Here is a 21,643-nt window from a genome sequence, read left to right on the forward strand (position 1 = left end):
GAGGAGAGATAGCGGGAGGGGAGAGAGAGCGTGAGGAGAGAGAGCGAGAGGAGAGAGAGCGGGAAGGGAGAGAGCGCAGGAGGGGAGCAAGAGCGTGGGAAGGGACAGAGCGCGGGAGGGTAGAGAGAGCAGGATGAGAGATAGCGTGAAAGGAGAAAGAGCGCGGGAAGAGAGAGCGCGGGAAGAGAGAGCGCGGGAGGAGAGAGAGCGCGGGAGGAGAGAGAGCGCGGGAGGGGAGTGAGAGCGCAGGAGGGGAGAGCGCGTGGGAGGAGAGAGAGCGGGAGGAGAGAGCGGGAGGAGAGAGAGGGAGGAGAGAGAGCGGGAGGGGAGTGAGCGCGGGAGGGGAGTGAGCGCGGGAAGAGAGCGGGAGGGGAGAGAGCGTGGGAGGGAAGGTGGGAGGAGAGGGAGGGAAGGTGAGAGGAGAGTGAGGGAAGGTGAGAGGAGAGGGAGGGAAGGAGAGGGATGGAAGGGGGGAGGACAGGGATGGAAGGGGGGAGGGCAGGGATGGAGGGGGGAGGACAGGGAGGGAAGGTGGGAGGAGAGGGAGGGAAGGTGAGAGGAGAGGGAGGGAAGGAGAGGGATGGAAGGGGGGAGGACAGGGATGGAAGGGGGGAGGGCAGGGGGGAGGACAGGGATGGAGGGGGGAGGACAGGGAGGGAAGGTGGGAGGAGAGGGATGGAAGGGGGGAGGACAGGGATGGAAGGGGGGAAGACAGGGATGGAAGGGGGGAGGACAGGGATGGAAGGGGGAGGACAGGGAGGGAAGGTGGGAGGAGCGGGAGGGAAGGTGGGAGAGGAAGGGAAGGTGGGAGGAGAGGGAGGGAAGGTGGGAGGAGCGGGTGGGAAAGTGGGAGGAGAGGGAGGGAAGGTGGGAGGAGAGGGAGGGAAGGTGGGAGGAGCGGGAGGGAAGGTGGGAGGAGAGGGAGGGAAGGTGGAAGGAGGGGGATGGAAGGTGGCAGGAGGGGGAGGGAAGGTGGGAGGAGAGGGAGGGAAGGTGGGAGGAGCGGGTGGGAAAGTGGGAGGAGAGGGAGGGAAGGTGGGAGAGGAAGGGAAGGTGGGAGGAGAGGGAGGGAAGGTGGGAGGAGCGGGTGGGAAAGTGGGAGGAGAGGGAGGGAAGGTGGGAGGAGAGGGAGGGAAGGTGGGAGGAGCGGGTGGGAAGGTGGGAGGAGAGGGAGGGAAGGTGGAAGGAGGGGGATGGAAGGTGGCAGGAGGGGGAGGGAAGGTGGGAGGAGAGGGAGGGAAGGTGGGAGGAGAGGGAGGGAAGGTGGGAGGAGAGGGAGGGAAGGTGCTAGAGCAGAGATTGTAAAGTATAGAATGGAGTAGGAAGTTTAGGTGGAAAGTGTGGAGAAGAGGGCAGACGGAAGAGGAATGAATCTGCAAGCTTACCACAGATGCCATCGTGAATGACTCTGCAAGCTGATCACAGACGCCTTCCTTAATGAATCTGAGGACTGACCACAGACGCCATCATGAATGACTCTTTGGCCGATTTGTTCGTCTGAGATCATTCAGTGTCCTGGAGAGGTTGTCTTGTCATTGTCAGATGGTCCGATCCCATATGTCCGGGAGGCGAGAACAGGCTACACATCCAAAACCATGTGGTTCACTGCTCTCCATCTAATGTGTTTGGGGATTTACCCCGTCGGGGGCTCAGACTGATGAAACTATTTCTGCCCAGAGAACTCCATCTCCGATCCTGCACACCGGCTACAGGAGCAGTGGGTACGTGCGGGTACATTCAGGGCCAAGTTAGCAACGTCCCACTATGGACGCACCACGAGTTGTGAGGGGGATAGTTATTATATTCCATCCATAGAGAAATTAGTGTTGTGGGTTTGTGCTGGCGGCGAGGGAAGATGGACGTCACATGGGCAGTGGAAAATCTGCAACACTCAGCGTCCTCCAGTAACATCCAGAGCTGCGCTCACAATTCAGCTGATGGTTCTCGACCTCCGTCACAGCAGTTTTCCTCCAGCTTCTGCAGTCTGGCTGGGTATGCGGCAGCGCTGTGAGCGCAGCTCTGGATGTGACCAGAGTACAGCAGTATGGATGGATGACTTTGGGTTATAGATTCTGGGGTAAAGTGCTTCTTTTATAGAAATGGATGGTTCTTCTTAGAAAACAAGATCACAGAACAGACCTGATCGCCACCAGGCGGGATATGTGGGGTCATCATAGGGGGTACATGACACTCTCGTAGTATTAGCGTCCCCTCAGGGGGGGGAGCCACTGTGCTCTTCGCCGTCTTTTCTCCATTAGTAAACCAAACACATGTAAAATAAACCTGGGGACCCTTATCACACCCGTCCCCACGTCACCGCCCCGAATATATATGTATATATACTGTTACTCCAGGGTTGGAGCCTCCCAATAAATTAAAATGCAGATAAAAGCAAACAAGGTGGAGTAATTAGTGCCGGGGAAGAGGGTGGGGGTCTTAAAGGGAATGAGTCAGAGTGGGGGAGGGGTATCCAGTGTGTGGGGGAGGGGGTCGGGAGCGGACTCTCTGTGTTCCCCGTCGTCACTTTTCCTTTACCAGTTCATTATGCAGCTGCGGTTCAGAGTCATGAAGTAGACCTGACTGCTCCCGCCGGAGCGCACCGAGGCGAAGAATACCTGAAAGAGAAGCCGAAGGGGAGAAGCGTTACCGCCAGGTGGGCCGCCAAACACAGGGTGCGCCGATATACGGATGCAACGTCCACCTTACCTTATCGTTACGCTCACACAGGAACTTTAGTCGCTGAGCTCTCTTGTGCATGAAGACCCCGTCCAGGTGGCCGGTCTCCACGGAGCGGATCTCGATGGCTTTCTCTCCCCACCCCATGATCTGGTTGGAGCAGATGTACGCTGGAGGAGAAGCGGACGAAAATTAGGAACTGTGAGATACTGCCTTAGATACTCTCACTTGTTAAAAGGGGGAACGTTCACCAAAACTTATTTTGTGTCCCAACTCACCCACAGAGGTGGGCATCTCGCCCCACTGCAGCACCACGTCTTTGATAATCCTCCCGTACGTGTTGACGTAGACCCCCTCGTCCTCGTAGCACAGCAGCATCTCCATCCCGTCTGTGTTTGGCAGGAAAATGATGGCGTGGGGGTTAATCTGGCTCTGAATCTAAGTGCACAAAGAAAGGGTTAAGTAAGGGAAAAAAAATTAAAAATCTCCATCCGTCAGTTTCCGGCTGAGAAGATGTGAAATGGAGACTCACGTGGACGGGAATGTAGATGTCGTAGTTGTTTCCCGAGTCGACGTCGACTGCATGGAAACCAGATGAAGAACCGTAGATGACCTTTAACCTCTGCCCCTCTTCCACCGTGAGATCCACCAGTTGTGGTCGGTGGGGGAGGTCTGTGAAGGACTGGATATAGATGGAGGGGTCAGAAACGGAAAGCAAGACTATCGGTAATCAGATTCGTAAAGTCGACACCACCCTTGTCATTTACCTTGAAAGCCATGAACTTGTGGTACGGTTTGGGGGCCCAGGCGTAAACTTCTACAGAGTTCTTCAAGGCGATCACCAGAAACTTGATCCGTTCGTACTTGACTGCAAAAAAGTAAGGGGGATGGGATGAGACGCACCTCATGGATTGGAAATTTTGCGGTAGTAAAGAAAGGAGGTGTTCTTACCAACTCGATAGTGGACACATCCCTCCATGTCTCCCACCGTGCTCCAGCCCTGCTTCTTCTCCACTTCAGGATCATTGTGGAGGATCTTGTTTCGGAGCCATGAGAGATAGTAGACTCGCAGCTTGTTCCTCTTACCTGGGACACAGGGGCAATGCCAAAAATTATGAAAAATACTGGGAGGATGGACCTCATAGCTTGAATAGAAGGTGTCCACCCACCACTGATGGTAATGAGGAGGTTGAGTCCCTCTAGAACGTCCATCTGCTGGAATCTCCGCCGGGTGATCAGACTGTAAACCTTCCCTTGACCACTGCGGTCCAGAAGCATCAGTCCGTTCTCAGTACCGACCAACAGGTTCACCCCTAGTACAGGACACGATACATGAGATGTGGTGGAGACCATCAAAAACATTCCTGAAGCTTTCGTGGTCTCCGCTCACCCCACAGTGCGGCACACAGGATCTCGGAGTTGAACCTCTTCTTGTACTTCCTGATCTCGGGGGTGTCGCTGTGTGGCCTGGTGTTAGTCGGATTCACGTTCACAACCGATCCTTTTCGAGCCTCGTATTTGAGTTGCTCTAACCTGGCCGCATCTCCACTAACAAAGGATGCTGAAAAAGGGGACATTTTGGATTAAAGGTGTTTAAAATGTTATGGGTGATACAACCCAATGTAAAGAAGGGTGGTCTGCACTACCTGCCACTGGGATGGTGTCGCCTGTGCCGCCGGTTGACTGATATAACCCGAGATCTACAAACATAGTGAATGAGGTTTTCGGAGGAGCTTTCACCAACCCGCGGGACTGATACTAAAAAGAAGGGAAAAACATTGACTTCCTGTAAAGGTAAATCACCTTCTCATCATATGAATCTCAGTTGTCTTCTCTGGTCTCCTTTGCTTCCATTCTCTCCTTACCACGTAACAGACCTGCACTCATCTCTCATTTTCACCCATCTACCACCACATCTGCCTTAGATGCAATGCTCTGCTCCACTAGTCCCACATATCACTATCCAAAATGTTCAATACTGTATAAGTCTTATTGTCTATTTCTTGTGAAATATCTCCAAATTCCTGTACTCCCTGATATCCAGTCCCATCTCAACGTCACTTCCATTCTTAGAAGTTTCTTTTTTACACTTCTGTAGCAACTAGTCTTTCTATACACATTCCCTACTCAGCCAAGTAGCCTAGTTTTCAAACATCGTCGCTTCTCAATACTCAACCAACAAGTCCCATCACTAAAGGTCTTCTCTTCTCAATACCCAACCAATGAGTTCCCTCTCAATTGTCAACCAATGAGTCTCATCACCAAACATCTTCCCTTCTCAATCAACCTACGAGGTGCACCTACTAACTTTTCACATCTCAATAGTCAACCAACAAGTCCCATCTGCAAACATATTCCCTACTCAATGATCAGCCAACAAGTGCAATCTTCAAATGTCCTCCCTTCTCAATACCCAACCAACAAGTCCCATCTTAAGTCAACCAAGTTGTCTCATCAGTAAACATCTTTCCTGCTCAATGGCCAACGGGCAAGTCCCATCTCCAAACGTCTTCCTTCTCAAAACACAACCAGCAAGTACCATTTCCAAACATCTTCCCTTCTCAATACTCAACCAACAAGTCCCATCTCCAAACGTCTTTCCTTCTCAATGGTCAATCAACAAGTCCCATCACCTATCGTCTTTACTTTTTAATAGTCAACCAACAAGTCCCATCTCCAAATGTTTTCTCAATAGACAACTAGCAAGTCCCATCAAACATCTTTAATATTCACTGGCGAACCAACAAGTCCCATCACCAAACGTCTTTCCTTCTCAAAACTCAACCAACACGTCCCATCTTCAAAAGTCTTTCTTTTCCAATATGTAACAATCACATGCCAATACTCAAGTCCATTCTCCAAACATCTTTCCTTCTCAATCAACCAAGCCCCATCTCCCAACATCTTTTCTAATCGTTACTCACCCAACAAGTTCCATCTCCAGATACCTTTCCCTACTAATACATCCCCTGGTAAAAATTATGGAATCAACGGCCTTGGCGGATGTTCATTCAGTTGTTTCATTTTGTGGAAAAAAGTAGATCACAAACATGGCACAAAACTAAAGTCATTTCAAATGGCAACTTTCTGGCTTTAAGAAACACTAAAAATGTTGTAGTCAGTAATGATTACTTTTTGTAACCAAGCATAGGGACAAAATTATGGAATAACTCAATTCTGAGGAAAAAAATATGGAATCATGAAAAACAAACAATGAGTTAATGAGCATCAAACAGGACTCTTCATCAATCCGGCTCCAACTTTCTCTGGTTGCTGTTGCCAGATCAGCTTTGCAGGTTGGATTCTTGTCAGGGACCATTTCTACAACTTCCACCAAAGATTTTCAATTGGATTGAGCTCCAGACTATTTGCAGCCATGACACTGACCTTACGTGTCTTTTTTCAAGGAATATTGTCACAGTTTTTGCTCTATGGCAGGATTCATTATCATCTTGAAAAATGATTTCATCATCCCCAAACATCCTTTCAATTGATGGGACAATAAAAGTGTCCAAAATATCAACATGAACTTGTGCATTTATTGAAGATGTAATGACAGCCATCTCCCCAGTCCCTTTACCTGACATGCAGCCCTATATCATCAATGACTGTGGAAATCTGCATGTTCTCTTCAGGCAGTCATCTTTATAAATCTCATTGGACCGGCACCAAACAAAAGTTCCAGCATCATCACCTTGCCCAATGCAGATTCTCTATTCATCACTGAATATGATTTTCATCCAGTCATCCACAGTCCACGATTGCTTTTCCTTAGCCCATTGTAACCTTGTTTTTTCTGTTTAGGTGTTAATGATGGCTTTCGTTTAGCTTTTCTGTATGTAAATTCCATTTCCATTTCCTTTAGGTGGTTTCTTACAGTTCGGTCACAGACGTTGACTCCAGTTTCCTCCTATTCTTTCCTCATTTGTTTTGTTGTGTATTTCCTGTTTTGGAGACATATTACATTACGTTTCCGGCCTTGACGCTTTGATGTCTTCCTTGGTCTACCAGTATGTTTGCCTTTAACAACCTTCCCATGTTATTTGTATTTGGTCCAGATTTTAGACGCAGCTGACTGTGAACAACCAACATCTTTTGCAACATTGCGTGATGATTTACCCTCTAAGAGTTTGATAATTCTTTTCTTTTGTTTCAATTGACATCTCTCGTGTCGGAGCCATGATTCATGTCAGTCCACTTGGTGCACCAGCTCTCCAAGGTGCGATCACTCCTTTTTAGATGCAGACTAACGAGCAGATCTAATATGATGCAGGTGTTAGTTTTGGGAATGAAAATTTACCGGGTGATTCCATAATTTTTTCATCAGAATTGAGTGATTCCATAATTTTTTCCTTATGCTTGGTTAAAAAAAGTAACCATTACTGACTACCACATTTTTTGCTCTTGATTCCTTTTAGTGTTTCTTAAAGCCAGAAAATTGCCATTTGAAATTACTTTAGTTTTGTGCCATGTCTGTGATCTGCTTTTTTTCTACAAAATTAAACAACTGAATAAACATCCTCTAAGGCCGGTGATTCCATAATTTTTGCCAGGGGTTGTAGTTCAATCTCCTGATGACTTCCTTTTTTATTAGTCAAGCAACAAGTTCCATCTTTCAAGTATTCTCACAACTCAACAAAGTCTCATCACCAAAAGTCTTCCCTTCTCAATATACAAGCAACAAATCCCATCAAACGTCAATCCTTCTCAATACTCAACCAAGTCCCATCTTCAATATCTTCTCTTCTCAGTACTCAACCAACGAGTCCCATCTCCAAGTCTTTCTTTCCCAAATTCTAACCATAAAGACACATCTTCCCTTGCCAATATTATCGTCCCTTCTCCAAACATCTTACCTTCTCACTAATCAACAACGTCCCATCTCCAAACATCTTACCTTCTCACTAATCAACCATGTCCCATCTCCAAACATCTTACCTTCTCACTAATCAACCAAGTCTCATCTCCAAACATCTTACCTTCTCACTAATCAACCAAGTCCCATCTCCAAACATCTTACCTTCTCACTAATCAACCAAGTCCCATCTCCAAACATCTTACCTTCTCACTAATCAACCAAGTCCCATCTCCAAACATCTTACCTTCTCACTAATCAACCAAGTCTCATCTCCAAACATCTTACCTTCTCACTAATCAACCAAGTCCCATTTACAAACATCTTACCTTCTCACTAATCAACCAAGTCCCATCTCCAAACATCTTACCTTCTCACTAATCAACCAAGTCCCATCTCCAAACATCTTACCTTCTCACTAATCAACCAAGTCCCATCTCCAAACATCTTTCCGAATCATTACTCGGTTTCATCTCCAGACATCTTCCTTACTAATAGTTCAATCTCCTGATGACTTCTTATTACTCAACAAAACATTCAGCTATCAAGATCCTTCTCTGAACACCTTATCTATTCCATGCTCTACAACACATATCTAAATGTCTCCAACCAGAGATACCCAACAGTGATCGCCTGTTGCCCTCACATTACTCACATCTGTTCCGACACCCTCTTTGTTGGGCGAAGAGCCGGGCCCTTTGGGCTCAGTGGGCGAGTGGCTTGGTTGCACCACATCTGGCAGGTTTGTGTATCCGTTGCTATCTGCGTGCAGCAGATTACGTTCCTCTTCTGGCGTCTGAGCGGAAGAAAAGAGTGATGGATGTTTTTTTTGCTCACATGTCCTCCAAATAAGGATGAAATCGGGAAGACTTGAAGACGGGACCACAATCTGTGCTGACACCTTTATGTTTGACCTTCCAATTTTTTTCCGATCACCCTCCCCCTCACCCTTTGCACAATCATGGTGCCATCTCCATAGGAGCTGTCAGATGTGCTCCCCACCAGCTCTTCCACGTCGTGGACCACCATGGTGCTCACGCTGTCTGTATCTGCGTCACGACCATTTCGACTGAAGGGAAGAAAACATAAATGAATACAGAGAATTCGGAGGATTCCCAGGTCTAAATTTATGTAGCGTGTAACTACCTGGATGATGAATTGTCTCTGCTTTGTTCCTGTCTTTCTTGATCACCATCATCATCATCCTCGTCACTGCTGTCCATCTCATCACTGGAGGAAGAGTAGTCCAAAGCCTTTTTCGGGGGTTTTGGGACATCTTCTGGGCGGTCCTTCACTAATAAGTGGTCCTGGAGAAGACCAATGCAGGAGATTTGGTTATTTTTTTAAGGGGATAATAAAATATCCATTGAGAACATGTACTTGTTTATATGTGGTTTATAGGGTGAGGGAAGGAAGGAGCATGAGCTACACCTTCAACACATACAAGAGCTAGGAAATGTCCAGCAGCCACCACAACATGACACACACCAGAAGTCCAGTTACATGCTACGTTGTGCATGCCCAACCAGCACACACATGTTTTATACAGTACATCATGACATCGAACACACACAATAGTGCACAGCCGCACAATATACAGCAATATAAATACTAAATATACAGCACCACATGAGACAGGCTCACAACAGTAATGTAAAGTGAGACTACAATATTCTCAATCCCGTAACAGACAGCGGCACACTACACCCTGACATGCATACACACCAGGTAATGTACATCCGCATACTACACCCTGACATGCATACACACCAGATAATGTACATCATTACACTACACCCTGACATGCATACACACCAGGTAATGTACATCCGCATACTACACCCTGACATGCATACACACCAGATAATGTACATCATTACACTACACCCTGACATGCATACACACCAGGTAATGTACATCCGCATACTACACCCTGACATGCATACACACCAGATAATGTACATCATTACACTACACCCTGACATGCATACACACCAGGTAATGTACATCCGCATACTACACCCTGACATGCATACACACCAGATAATGTACATCATTACACTACACCCTGACATGCATACACACCAGGTAATGTACATCCGCATACTACACCCTGACATTCATATACACACCAGGTAATGTACATCCGCATACTACACCCTGACATTCATATACACCGGGTAATGTACATCCGCATACTACACCCTGACATGCATACACACCAAGTAATGTACATCCGCACACTACACCCTGACATTCATATACACCAGGTAATGTACATCATTACACTACACCCTGACATGCATACACACCAGGTAATGTACATCCGCATACTACACCCTGACATGCATACACACCAAGTAATGTACATCCGCACACTACACCCTGACATTCATATACACCAGGTAATGTACATCCGCACACTACACCATGACATTCATACATACCATGTAATGTACATCCGCACACTACACCCTGACATTCATATACACCAGGTAATGTACATCCGCATACTACACCCTGACATGCATACACACCAAGTAATGTACATCCGCACACTACACCCTGACATTCATATACACCAGGTAATGTACATCATTACACTACACCCTGACATGCAGACACACCAGGTAATGTACATCCGTACACTACACCCTGACATTCATACATACCATGTAATGTACATCCGCACACTACACCCTGACATTCATATACACCAGGTAATGTACATCCGTACACTACACCCTGACATTCATACATACCATGTAATGTACATCCGCACACTACACCCTGACATGCAGACACACCAGGTAATGTACATCCGTACACTACACCCTAACATTCATATACACACCAGGTAATGTACATCCGCACACTACACCCTGACATTCATATACACCAAGTATTGTACATCCGCACACTACACCCTAACATTCATATACACACCAGATAATGTACATCCGCACACTACACCATGACATGCAGACACACCAGGTAATGTACATCCGCACACTACACCCTGACATTCATATACACACCAGGTAATGTACATCCGCACACTACACCCTAACATTCATATACACACCAGGTAATGTACATCCGTACACTACACCCTGACATTCATATACACACCAGGTAATGTACATCCGCACACTACACCCTAACATTCATATACACACCAGATAATGTACATCCGCACACTACATCCTGACATTCATATACACCAGATAATGTACATCCGTACACTACATCCTGACATTCATACACACCAGGTAATGTACAGCCACACACTACACCCTGACATGCAGACACACCAGGTAATGTACATCCGTACACTACACCCTGACATGCAGACACACCAGGTAATGTACATCCGTACACTACACCCTGACATGCATACACACCAGGTAATGTACATCCGCACACTACACCCTAACATTCATATACACACCAGATAATGTACATCCGCACACTACATCCTGACATTCATATACACCAGATAATGTACATCCGTACACTACATCCTGACATTCATACACACCAGGTAATGTACAGCCACACACTACACCCTGACATGCAGACACACCAGGTAATGTACATCCGTACACTACACCCTGACATGCAGACACACCAGGTAATGTACATCCGTACACTACACCCTGACATTCATATACACTAGGTAATGTACATCCGTACACTACACCCTGACATTCATATACACCAGGTAATGTACATCCGTACACTACACCCTGACATTCATATACACCAGGTAATGTACATCCGCACACTACACCCTGACATTCATATACACACCAGGTAATGTACATCCGCACACTACACCCTGACATTCATATACACACCAGGTAATGTACATTCACATACTACACCCTGACATTCATACATACCATGTAATGTACATCCGCACACTACACCCTGACATGCAGACACACCAGGTAATGTACATCCGCATACTACACCCTAACATTCATATACACACCAGGTAATGTACATCCGCACACTACACCCTGACATTCATATACACACCAGGTAATGTACATCCGCACACTACACCCTGACATTCATATACACACCAGGTAATATACATCCGCACACTACACCCTGACATTCATATACACACCAGGTAATGTACATCCGTACACTACACCCTAACATTCATATACACACCAGGTAATGTACATCCGCACACTACACCCTGACATTCATATACACCAGGTAATGTACAGCCACACACTACACCCTGACATTCATATACACCAGGTAATGTACATCCGCATACTACACCCTGACATTCATATACACACCAGGTAATATACATCCGCACACTACACCCTGACATTCATATACACACCAGGTAATGTATATCCGCACACTACACCCTGACATTCATATACACACACCAGGTAATGTACATCCGTACACTACACCCTGACATTCATACACACCAGGCAATGTACATCCGCATACTATAACCTAACATTCATACACTCCAGGTAATGTACATCCGTACACTACACCCTGACATTCATATACACACCAGGTAATGTACATCCGTACACTACACCCTGACATTCATACACACCAGGTAATGTACATCCGTACACTACACCCTGACATTCATATACACCAGGTAATGTACATCCGCACACTACACCCTGACATTCATATACACCAGGTAATGTACATCCGCACACTACACCCTGACATTCATATACACACCAGGTAATGTACATCCGCACACTACACCCTGACATTCATATACACACCAGGTAATGTACATCCGCACACTACACCCTGACATTCATATACACACCAGGTAATGTACATCCGTACACTACACCCTGACACTCATACACACCAGGTAATGTACATCCGTACACTACACCCTGACATTCATATACACCAGGTAATGTACATTCACATACTACACCCTGACATTCATATACACCAGGTAATGTACATCCGTACACTACACCCTGACATTCATACACACCAGGTAATGTACATCCGCACACTACACCCTGACATTCATATACACACCAGGTAATGTACATCCGCACACTACACCCTGACATTCATATACACACCAGGTAATGTACATTCACATACTACACCCTGACATTCATATACACCAGGTAATGTACATCCGTACACTACACCCTGACATTCATACACACCAGGTAATGTACATCCGCACACTACACCCTGACATTCATATACACACCAGGTAATGTACATCCGCACACTACACCCTGACATTCATATACACACCAGGTAATGTACATTCACATACTACACCCTGACATTCATATACACCAGGTAATGTACATCCGTACACTACACCCTGACATTCATACACACCAGGTAATGTACATCCGCACACTACACCCTGACATTCATATACACACCAGGTAATGTACATCCGTACACTACACCCTGACATTCATATACACACCAGGTAATGTACATTCACATACTACACCCTGACATTCATATACACCAGGTAATGTACATCCGCACACTACACCCTGACATTCATATACACACCAGGTAATGTACATTCACATACTACACCCTAACATTCATACACACCAGGTAATGTACATCCGTACACTACACCCTGACATTCATATACACACCAGGTAATGTACATCCGCACACTACACCCTGACATTCATATACACACCAGGTAATGTACATCCGTACACTACACCCTGACACTCATACACACCAGGTAATATACATCCGCACACTACACCCTGACATTCATACACACCAGGTAATGTACATCCGCACACTACACCCTGACATTCATATACACACCAGGTAATGTACATCCGCACACTACACCCTGACATTCATATACACACCAGGTAATGTACATCCGCACACTACACCCTGACATTCATACACACCAGGTAATGTACATCCGCACACTACACCCTGACATTCATATACACACCAGGTAATGTACATCCGCACACTACACCCTGACATTCATATACACACCAGGTAATGTACATCCGCACACTACACCCTGACATTCATACACACCAGGTAATGTACATCCGCACACTACACCCTGACATTCATATACACACCAGGTAATGTACATCCGTACACTACACCCTGACATTCATATACACCAGGTAATGTACATCCGCACACTACACCCTGACATTCATACACACCAGGTAATGTACATCCGCACACTACACCCTGACATTCATATACACCAGGTAATGTACATCCGCACACTACACCCTAACATTCATATACACACTAGGTAATGTACATCCGTACACTACACCCTGACATTCATACACACCAGGTAATGTACATCCGCACACTACACCCTGACATTCATACACTCCAGGTAATGTACATCCGCACACTACACCCTGACATTCATATACACACCAGGTAATGTACATCCGCACACTACACCCTGACATTCATACACTCCAGGTAATGTACATCCGCACACTACACCCTGACATTCATATACACACCAGGTAATGTACATCCGCACACTACACTGACATTCATATACACACCAGGTAATGTACATCCGTACACTACACCCTGACATTCATATACACACCAGGTAATGTACATTCACATACTACACCCTAACATTCATACACACCAGGTAATGTACATCCGCACACTACACCCTGACATTCATATACACACCAGGTAATGTACATCCGCACACTACACTGACATTCATATACACACCAGGTAATGTACATCCGTACACTACACCCTGACATTCATATACACACCAGGTAATGTACATTCACATACTACACCCTAACATTCATATACACCAGGTAATGTACATCCGTACACTACACCCTGACATTCATATACACACCAGGTAATGTACATTCACATACTACACCCTAACATTCATACACACCAGGTAATGTACATTCACATACTACACCCTAACATTCATATACACCAGGTAATGTACATCCGCACACTACACTGACATTCATATACACCAGGTAATGTACATCCGCACACTACACCCTAACATTCATATACACACTAGGTAATGTACATCCGTACACTACACCCTGACATTCATACACACCAGGTAATGTACATCCGCACACTACACCCTGACATTCATATACACACCAGGTAATGTACATCCGCACACTACACCCTGACATTCATATACACACCAGGTAATGTACATCCGCACACTACACTGACATTCATATACACACCAGGTAATGTACATCCGTACACTACACCCTGACATTCATATACACACCAGGTAATGTACATTCACATACTACACCCTAACATTCATACACACCAGGTAATGTACATTCACATACTACACCCTAACATTCATATACACCAGGTAATGTACATCCGCACACTACACTGACATTCATATACACCAGGTAATGTACATCCGCACACTACACCCTAACATTCATATACACACTAGGTAATGTACATCCGTACACTACACCCTGACATTCATACACACCAGGTAATGTACATCCGCACACTACACCCTGACATTCATATACACACCAGGTAATGTACATCCGCACACTACACCCTGACATTCATATACACACCAGGTAATGTACATCCGCACACTACACCCTGACATTCATATACACACCAGGTAATGTACATCCGCACACTACACTGACATTCATATACACACCAGGTAATGTACATCCGTACACTACACCCTGACATTCATATACACACCAGGTAATGTACATTCACATACTACACCCTAACATTCATATACACCAGGTAATGTACATCCGCACACTACACTGACATTCATATACACACCAGGTAATGTACATCCGCACACTACACCCTGACATTCATATACACACCAGGTAATGTACATTCACATACTACACCCTAACATTCATACACACCAGGTAATGTACATCCGCACACTACACTGACATTCATATACACACCAGGTAATGTACATCCGCACACTACACCCTGACATTCATATACACACCAGGTAATGTACATCCGTACACTACACCCTGACATTCATATACACCAGGTAATGTACATCCGCACACTACACCCTGACATTCATATACACACCAGGTAATGTACATCCGCACACTACAGCCTGACATTCATATACACACCAGGTAATGTACATCCGCACACTACACCCTAACATTCATATACACCAGGTAATGTACATCCGTACACTACACCCTGACATTCATATACACCAGGTAATGTACATCCGCACACTACACCCTGACATTCATATACACACCAGGTAATGTACATCCGCACACTACACCCTGACATTCATATACACACCAGGTAATGTACATCTGCATACTACACCCTGACATTCATATCCACACCAGGTAATGTACATCCGTACACTACACCCTAACATTCATATACACACCAGGTAATGTACAGCCACACACTACACCCTAACATTCATATACACACCAGGTAATGTACATCCGCACACTACACCCTGACATTCATATACACACCAGGTAATGTACATCCGCACACTACACCCTGACATTCATATACACACCAGGTAATGTACATCTGCATACTACACCCTGACATTCATATCCACACCAGGTAATGTACATCCGTACACTACACCCTAACATTCATATACACACCAGGTAATGTACAGCCACACACTACACCCTAACATTCATATACACACCAGGTAATGTACATCCGCACACTACACCCTGACATTCATATACACACCAGGTAATGTACATCCGTACACTACACCCTAACATTCATACACACCAGGTAATGTACAGCCACACACTACACCCTGACATTCATATACACCAGGTAATGTACAGCCACACACTACACCCTGACATTCATATACACACCAGGTAATGTACATCTGCATACTACACCCTGACACTCATACACACCAGGTAATGTACATCCGTACACTACACCCTAACATTCATATACACCAGGTAATGTACATCCGCACACTACACTGACATTCATATACACACCAGGTAATGTACATCCGCACACTACACCCTGACATTCATACACACCAGGTAATGTACATCCGCACACTACACCCTGACATTCATACACACCAGGTAATGTACATCCGCACACTACACTGACATTCATATACACACCAGGTAATGTACATCCGCACACTACACCCTGACATTCATATACACCAGGTAATGTACATCCGCACACTACACCCTGACATTCATATACACACCAGGTAATGTACATCCGCACACTACACCCTGACATTCATATACACACCAGGTAATGTACATCCGCACACTACACCCTGACATTCACACCTCATGTAAAGCAGGTAATGTACAGCTGTGCACTACACCCTCACATACACACCATGTAATTTAGAGCTAAACACTACACCCTGACAGTCACAAACATCACGTAATGTACAGCCTCCAGCACAACATATCAGGAGACACTAACCTCTCCAATTGCTCTTTTATAGCTCTGACAGCAGTAGAGAAAAGAAAAGGATTATTGCAGGACATTGTCATCCTCCTCCGGCACAAGTGTACCTGTACATCTGACCGTATATAATCTGACCTTATATAACACCCCTCCCCCACACAGTTATATGGGAAGGTGACAAAGCAATGTAATCTCACACAGAAGTCCCGCACCGCCTCAGTCTTGTCTCACAATGTATAGTTGGGGGTAATACTTACAGCAGGACGCCCCGGCCGCGACCGATGCTCCTCTCCTGGGGTCTTACTGCCAGGGGGGCTGATTGAAGACTCCTCCAGCTTATGAGGGGCTGCAGGAGACATGACATGTAAGTGGGGGACCCAGAGATCCTGCCGTGCTTTGATTGGGATGCGATGGGGCGAGGAGATTACTAATGGTCTAATACTGAATGTGGCCCTCTGGGTGTGCGGGGGGCCATTACCTATACGGTTCCTCTCCAGCGATCCGGCCTGGGGGAGGTTCGGGTGCGGAGACTGCAGCAGGGAGTCTCCCCTTTCCCAGCCGCTCTCTGCCCTGCGCAAGTCTGGATTGCTGGAAGACAAGAGAGAGGGTCATCAGATGCCATGCTGGCAGGTAGGGGGGACACGCATGGGGAAGAAGACCCCAAATATCCATGCGTGAAGGGGTCGGGGGCTCACCTGGCTCTCACAGCCTGCACTGGTCGGCCCCCTCCGGATCCGCTTGTGTTCAGAGCGGTGGCTATGGACGTTGTCCTCTGGGGAACCTGCAGGAGTAACCGATGCGGTGAGTTTACACTCCAGTCACATCCAGAGCTGCAATCGCGATTGTGCATTGTGGAAGATGTAGTGTGGAGGGCAGCGGCAGCTCTGGATGTGACAGGTGTACTGAGAGAACAAGAGAGATGGAGGAAGCCCAGAAATCACTGGAGACCAAGCGAGAGAAAGAAGACGAGTGCAGACGTCTCATCAGGTTAAAGAACGGTCAGGAGCCGTGGAAAGCAGAGTAGAGGTTAGTGACGGCAGCCATTTGCAGACCGCGAACCCCAAGAAAAGTGGAGCCCAGAGTAGTCCTTGAGTCACCTAATGTATGGGAAAGCTGAGTGACCACCAAATTGCTGTAGATTCTGGGAAAGCTGGGTGTCAGTCTCCTCTCTGTGAGGTGCAAGGGCTGCCATATGTTTGCCATCCAGCTTTCTCAGTATCCTAAAAAGATGGCAGTGGACGCAGTCACTGCATGACTACTCACATCTGCTCTTCACTGGTCCGGCAAGGTTTTGCGGGAGCTGTAATGACGGTCATTACCCAGCTTTCCCAGACTACTGAATGGTGCATCTGCCATGCCGTGTGGGAGCAATGCAGGATTTGCTGCATAATGAGGCAGGCTCAGAGTACAAGAGGTGTATGTTGGAAGGTATATTGATGGCCATTTGGTAGTCACCCAACTTTCCCAGAGCCCTGACGGATAGAGCAGTCTAGTGAGGCAGAGACGCAGACACAAGGGAGGCCACATTGACCATTCAGCGGCTTTCCCAGAGCCCTGCATAGCAGACGTTTCTAGTTATGCTGAAGCAGAAGAGAGATCACTGCCAGACCGGACAGTCTGATGACACCCAGCTTTCCCAGAGACAGATAAGTAGTGATGCGGACAGTATAAAGCAGCGCAGTGATGGCGCTCAGGAAGAAAAGGTTAGAACGGAGCGAGAGGGGACAGGCTGCCACGCCTGCTGACTGACGTCCTTCTCTTCGCCCCCTTTACCTTTGGAGGTGGGGTCTCTGGCTCCATTTTCACCCAGGGGCCCCTGTCTGGCCGAGCCGAGGGTACAACGAGTGCCTCCGGGGAGGGGTCGGAGCTCTGACGGACTACCTGGTGCCGGGAGGCAGGGGGCATCATGGCAGCGGCGGCAGTGACGGGCTGACGGCTGATGATGGGCGCCGGTGGTGGGTCCTGTAGGGAATTGGGCCGGGGGTTGGGTTTCAGGGCTGCGCGGGGATGTGGTGTGATGGCGGTGCGGAGCGGCTGAGGAATGGATGAAGACATGAATGAAAGGCGAAGCTACAAAGCTACTGAGGCAGGATCCAAGCCGAGAACTCTCGGCATTACATCCATAGACCGTCCCTTTAAGGAGGCACGCAGATCTCCAGCCTCAGATCCATTATGAAGTGCTGCCCTGTCTGTCACCATGCTTTACACTGCAGCCCTTATAGCCTGAAGGTGATAATCCCGGAGGTCACAATGAAATATGTGATGTGCCGGATAATGGGAGTCCATCTACCGATGGCTTAATATGGCCCTTTAAATGGAGTAGTCGCCCCTCCCCCACTTACCTTATGCTCCTGGAGGTCTAGCGGCCTTTGTGATGGAGGGGTTTGATTGGGGGTCCCGGAGGACTCCACCGAGCTGAGCTTTGTAATAGAGAGTGGCGAGTTCTGCTTGTTCAGTCGCGACCGTTCCTCCACCTGTAGAAAATACATTTACAACCCGTGGATCTTATAGCTGGTGAAAACCCGCACCCAAAAAACGAAATGTGAAACATAGAAGCGCCCAGCCTGAAATCAGTAACGTTGCAAGAAAACGGAGACGACAACGATAAAATTACTGAGGCTTTACCTACAGCAGACGGGGGTTGTGCAAGGATCGCCTGACTGATCTGTCACCATGATTGGGCATCAGCGATCTGCTGGGATCGATTCCATACCTCTCTAGCCCAGGCGGGCTTCTCGCTGGGGTTCATGACGGCCCGGTTGTAGTGGTAGAGGGGTTTCTTTTCTTGCTGTTGCTGCTGCTGTTGCTGCTGCTGCAGGGACTTGAGGTAAGCGTGCTCCTGTTGTAGCTGCCGCTGCAGGCGCTCCGACTGACGCTGCTCCTCCACCTGTTTCCGCTTGTACTCCTGCCCAGATAAAGCTGAGCTAAGCGCGTGAGCAACACCGGGAGAGCAGCAGGGTGCAAACACATACACTGGGTATAGTGGAGTATTTTACTAGGGGACAGGCCGCCGAGTGTAAGAATACTCAGTGTCTATACACCGGATACAACACATGGACACGGAGGCGGAGGGCATCACCTACAGTAATAAACAGCACGGGTGTCAGGGGAAGAAACGAGAGGGCGGCAGTGTGGAAATCACAGGAAAGGACAGCGCCAGCCTAATATCTGCCTTCTCTAGGACGCAGGATCCTACAGAGATCTCCAGAGGAGCGCTGCTCCGGGAAACGAACCTCCGCTACAATCCATGTGTACAAGGCTGGAGTGGTGTAATGCAGGGTTTCCATACACAAGAGGGGTGTCACGGTGTAGGACAGGGTGTCTATATACAGGAAGGGTGTCATGGTGTAGGACAGGGTGTCTATATACAGGAAGGGTGTCACGGTGTATATACAAGAGCGGTGTCATGGTGTAGGACAGGGTGTTTATTTACAGGAGGGGTGTCATGGTGTAGGAAAGGGTGTTCATATACAGGAGGGGTGTGATGGTGTAGTAGGGGGTGGATATATACAGGAGGGGTGTGACGGTGTAGTAGGGGGTGGATATATACAGGAGGGGTGTGACGGTGTAGTAGGGGGTGGATATATACAGGAAGGGTGTGACGGTGTAGTAGGGGGTGGATATATACAGGAGGGGTGTGACGGTGTAGTAGTAGGGGATGGCTATATACAGGAGGGGTGTGACGGTGTAGTAGGGGGTGGATATATACAGGAAGGGTGTGACGGTGTAGTAGGGGGTGGATATATACAGGAAGGGTGTAACGGTGTAGTAGGGGGTGGATATATACAGGAGGGGTGTGACGGTGTAGTAGGGGGTGGATATATACAGGAAGGGTGTGACGGTGTAGTAGGGGGTGGATATATACAGGAGGAGTGTAACGGTGTAGTAGGGGGTGGATATATACGGGAAGGGTGTGACGGTGTAGTAGGGGGTGGATATATACAGGAGGGGTGTGACGGTGTAGTAGTAAGGGATGGCTATATACAGGTAGGGATTTGACAGTGTAGTAGGGGGTGGATATATACAGGAGGGGTGTGACGGTGTGGTAGGGGGTGGATATATACAGGAGGGGTGTGACGGTGTAGTAGGGGGTGGATATATCCAGGAAGGGTGTGACGGTGTAGTAGGGGGTGGATATATACAGGAGGGGTGTGACGGTGTAGTAGGGGGTGGATATATACAGGAGGGGTGTGACGGTGGAGTAGGGGGTGGATATATACAGGAGGGGTGTGACGGTGTAGTAGGGGGTGGATATATACAGGAGGGGTGTGACGGTGTAGTAGAGGGTGGATATATACAGGAGGGGTGTGACGGTGTAGTAGGGGGTGGATATATACAGGAGGGGTGTGACGGTGGATATATACAGGAGGGGTGTGACGGTGGAGTAGGGGGTGGATATATACAGGAGGGGTGTGACGGTATAGTAGGGGGTGGATATATACAGGAGGGGTGAGACGGTGTAGTAGGGGGTGGATATATACAGGAGGGGTGTGACGGTGTAATTGGGGGTGGATATATACAGGATGGGTGTGACGGTGTAGTAGGGGGTGGATATATACAGGAGGGGTGTGACGGTGTAGTAGTAGGGGGTGGCTATATACAGGGAGGGAT

General features: G+C 47.4%; 1 protein-coding gene across 7 annotated transcripts in view; it reads right to left on the reverse strand.

Annotated features, from left to right (window-relative positions):
• Nucleotides 1-1,572: 1,572 nt before the first annotated feature.
• Nucleotides 1,573-21,643, reverse strand: part of MINK1 (misshapen like kinase 1) — a 112,776-nt gene continuing 92,705 nt past the window's right edge. For 3 of the 7 annotated variants that reach the window (XM_069767449.1, XM_069767452.1, XM_069767448.1), the window contains 18 exons: nt 19,746-19,937; nt 19,375-19,506; nt 18,806-19,066; nt 17,728-17,813; nt 17,511-17,620; nt 17,290-17,378; nt 8,678-8,838; nt 8,480-8,600; nt 8,187-8,327; nt 4,323-4,434; nt 4,067-4,237; nt 3,846-3,989; nt 3,628-3,762; nt 3,444-3,544; nt 3,209-3,358; nt 2,955-3,114; nt 2,707-2,846; nt 1,573-2,615 (listed from right to left, as the gene is read on the reverse strand). In XM_069767449.1, the coding sequence (XP_069623550.1) occupies nt 2,532-2,615; nt 2,707-2,846; nt 2,955-3,114; nt 3,209-3,358; nt 3,444-3,544; nt 3,628-3,762; nt 3,846-3,989; nt 4,067-4,237; nt 4,323-4,434; nt 8,187-8,327; nt 8,480-8,600; nt 8,678-8,838; nt 17,290-17,378; nt 17,511-17,620; nt 17,728-17,813; nt 18,806-19,066; nt 19,375-19,506; nt 19,746-19,937 (2,490 nt within the window). In that variant the 3' untranslated portion in view covers nt 1,573-2,531. The remainder of the gene's footprint in view (nt 2,616-2,706; nt 2,847-2,954; nt 3,115-3,208; nt 3,359-3,443; nt 3,545-3,627; nt 3,763-3,845; nt 3,990-4,066; nt 4,238-4,322; nt 4,435-8,186; nt 8,328-8,479; nt 8,601-8,677; nt 8,839-17,289; nt 17,379-17,510; nt 17,621-17,727; nt 17,814-18,805; nt 19,067-19,374; nt 19,507-19,745; nt 19,938-21,643) is intronic. The other 4 variants (XM_069767455.1, XM_069767454.1, XM_069767451.1 and 1 more) reach the window with 3 other exon arrangements.

Source organism: Ranitomeya imitator, chromosome 4, assembly GCF_032444005.1.
Source record: "Ranitomeya imitator isolate aRanImi1 chromosome 4, aRanImi1.pri, whole genome shotgun sequence".
NCBI lineage: Eukaryota > Metazoa > Chordata > Amphibia > Anura > Dendrobatidae > Ranitomeya > Ranitomeya imitator.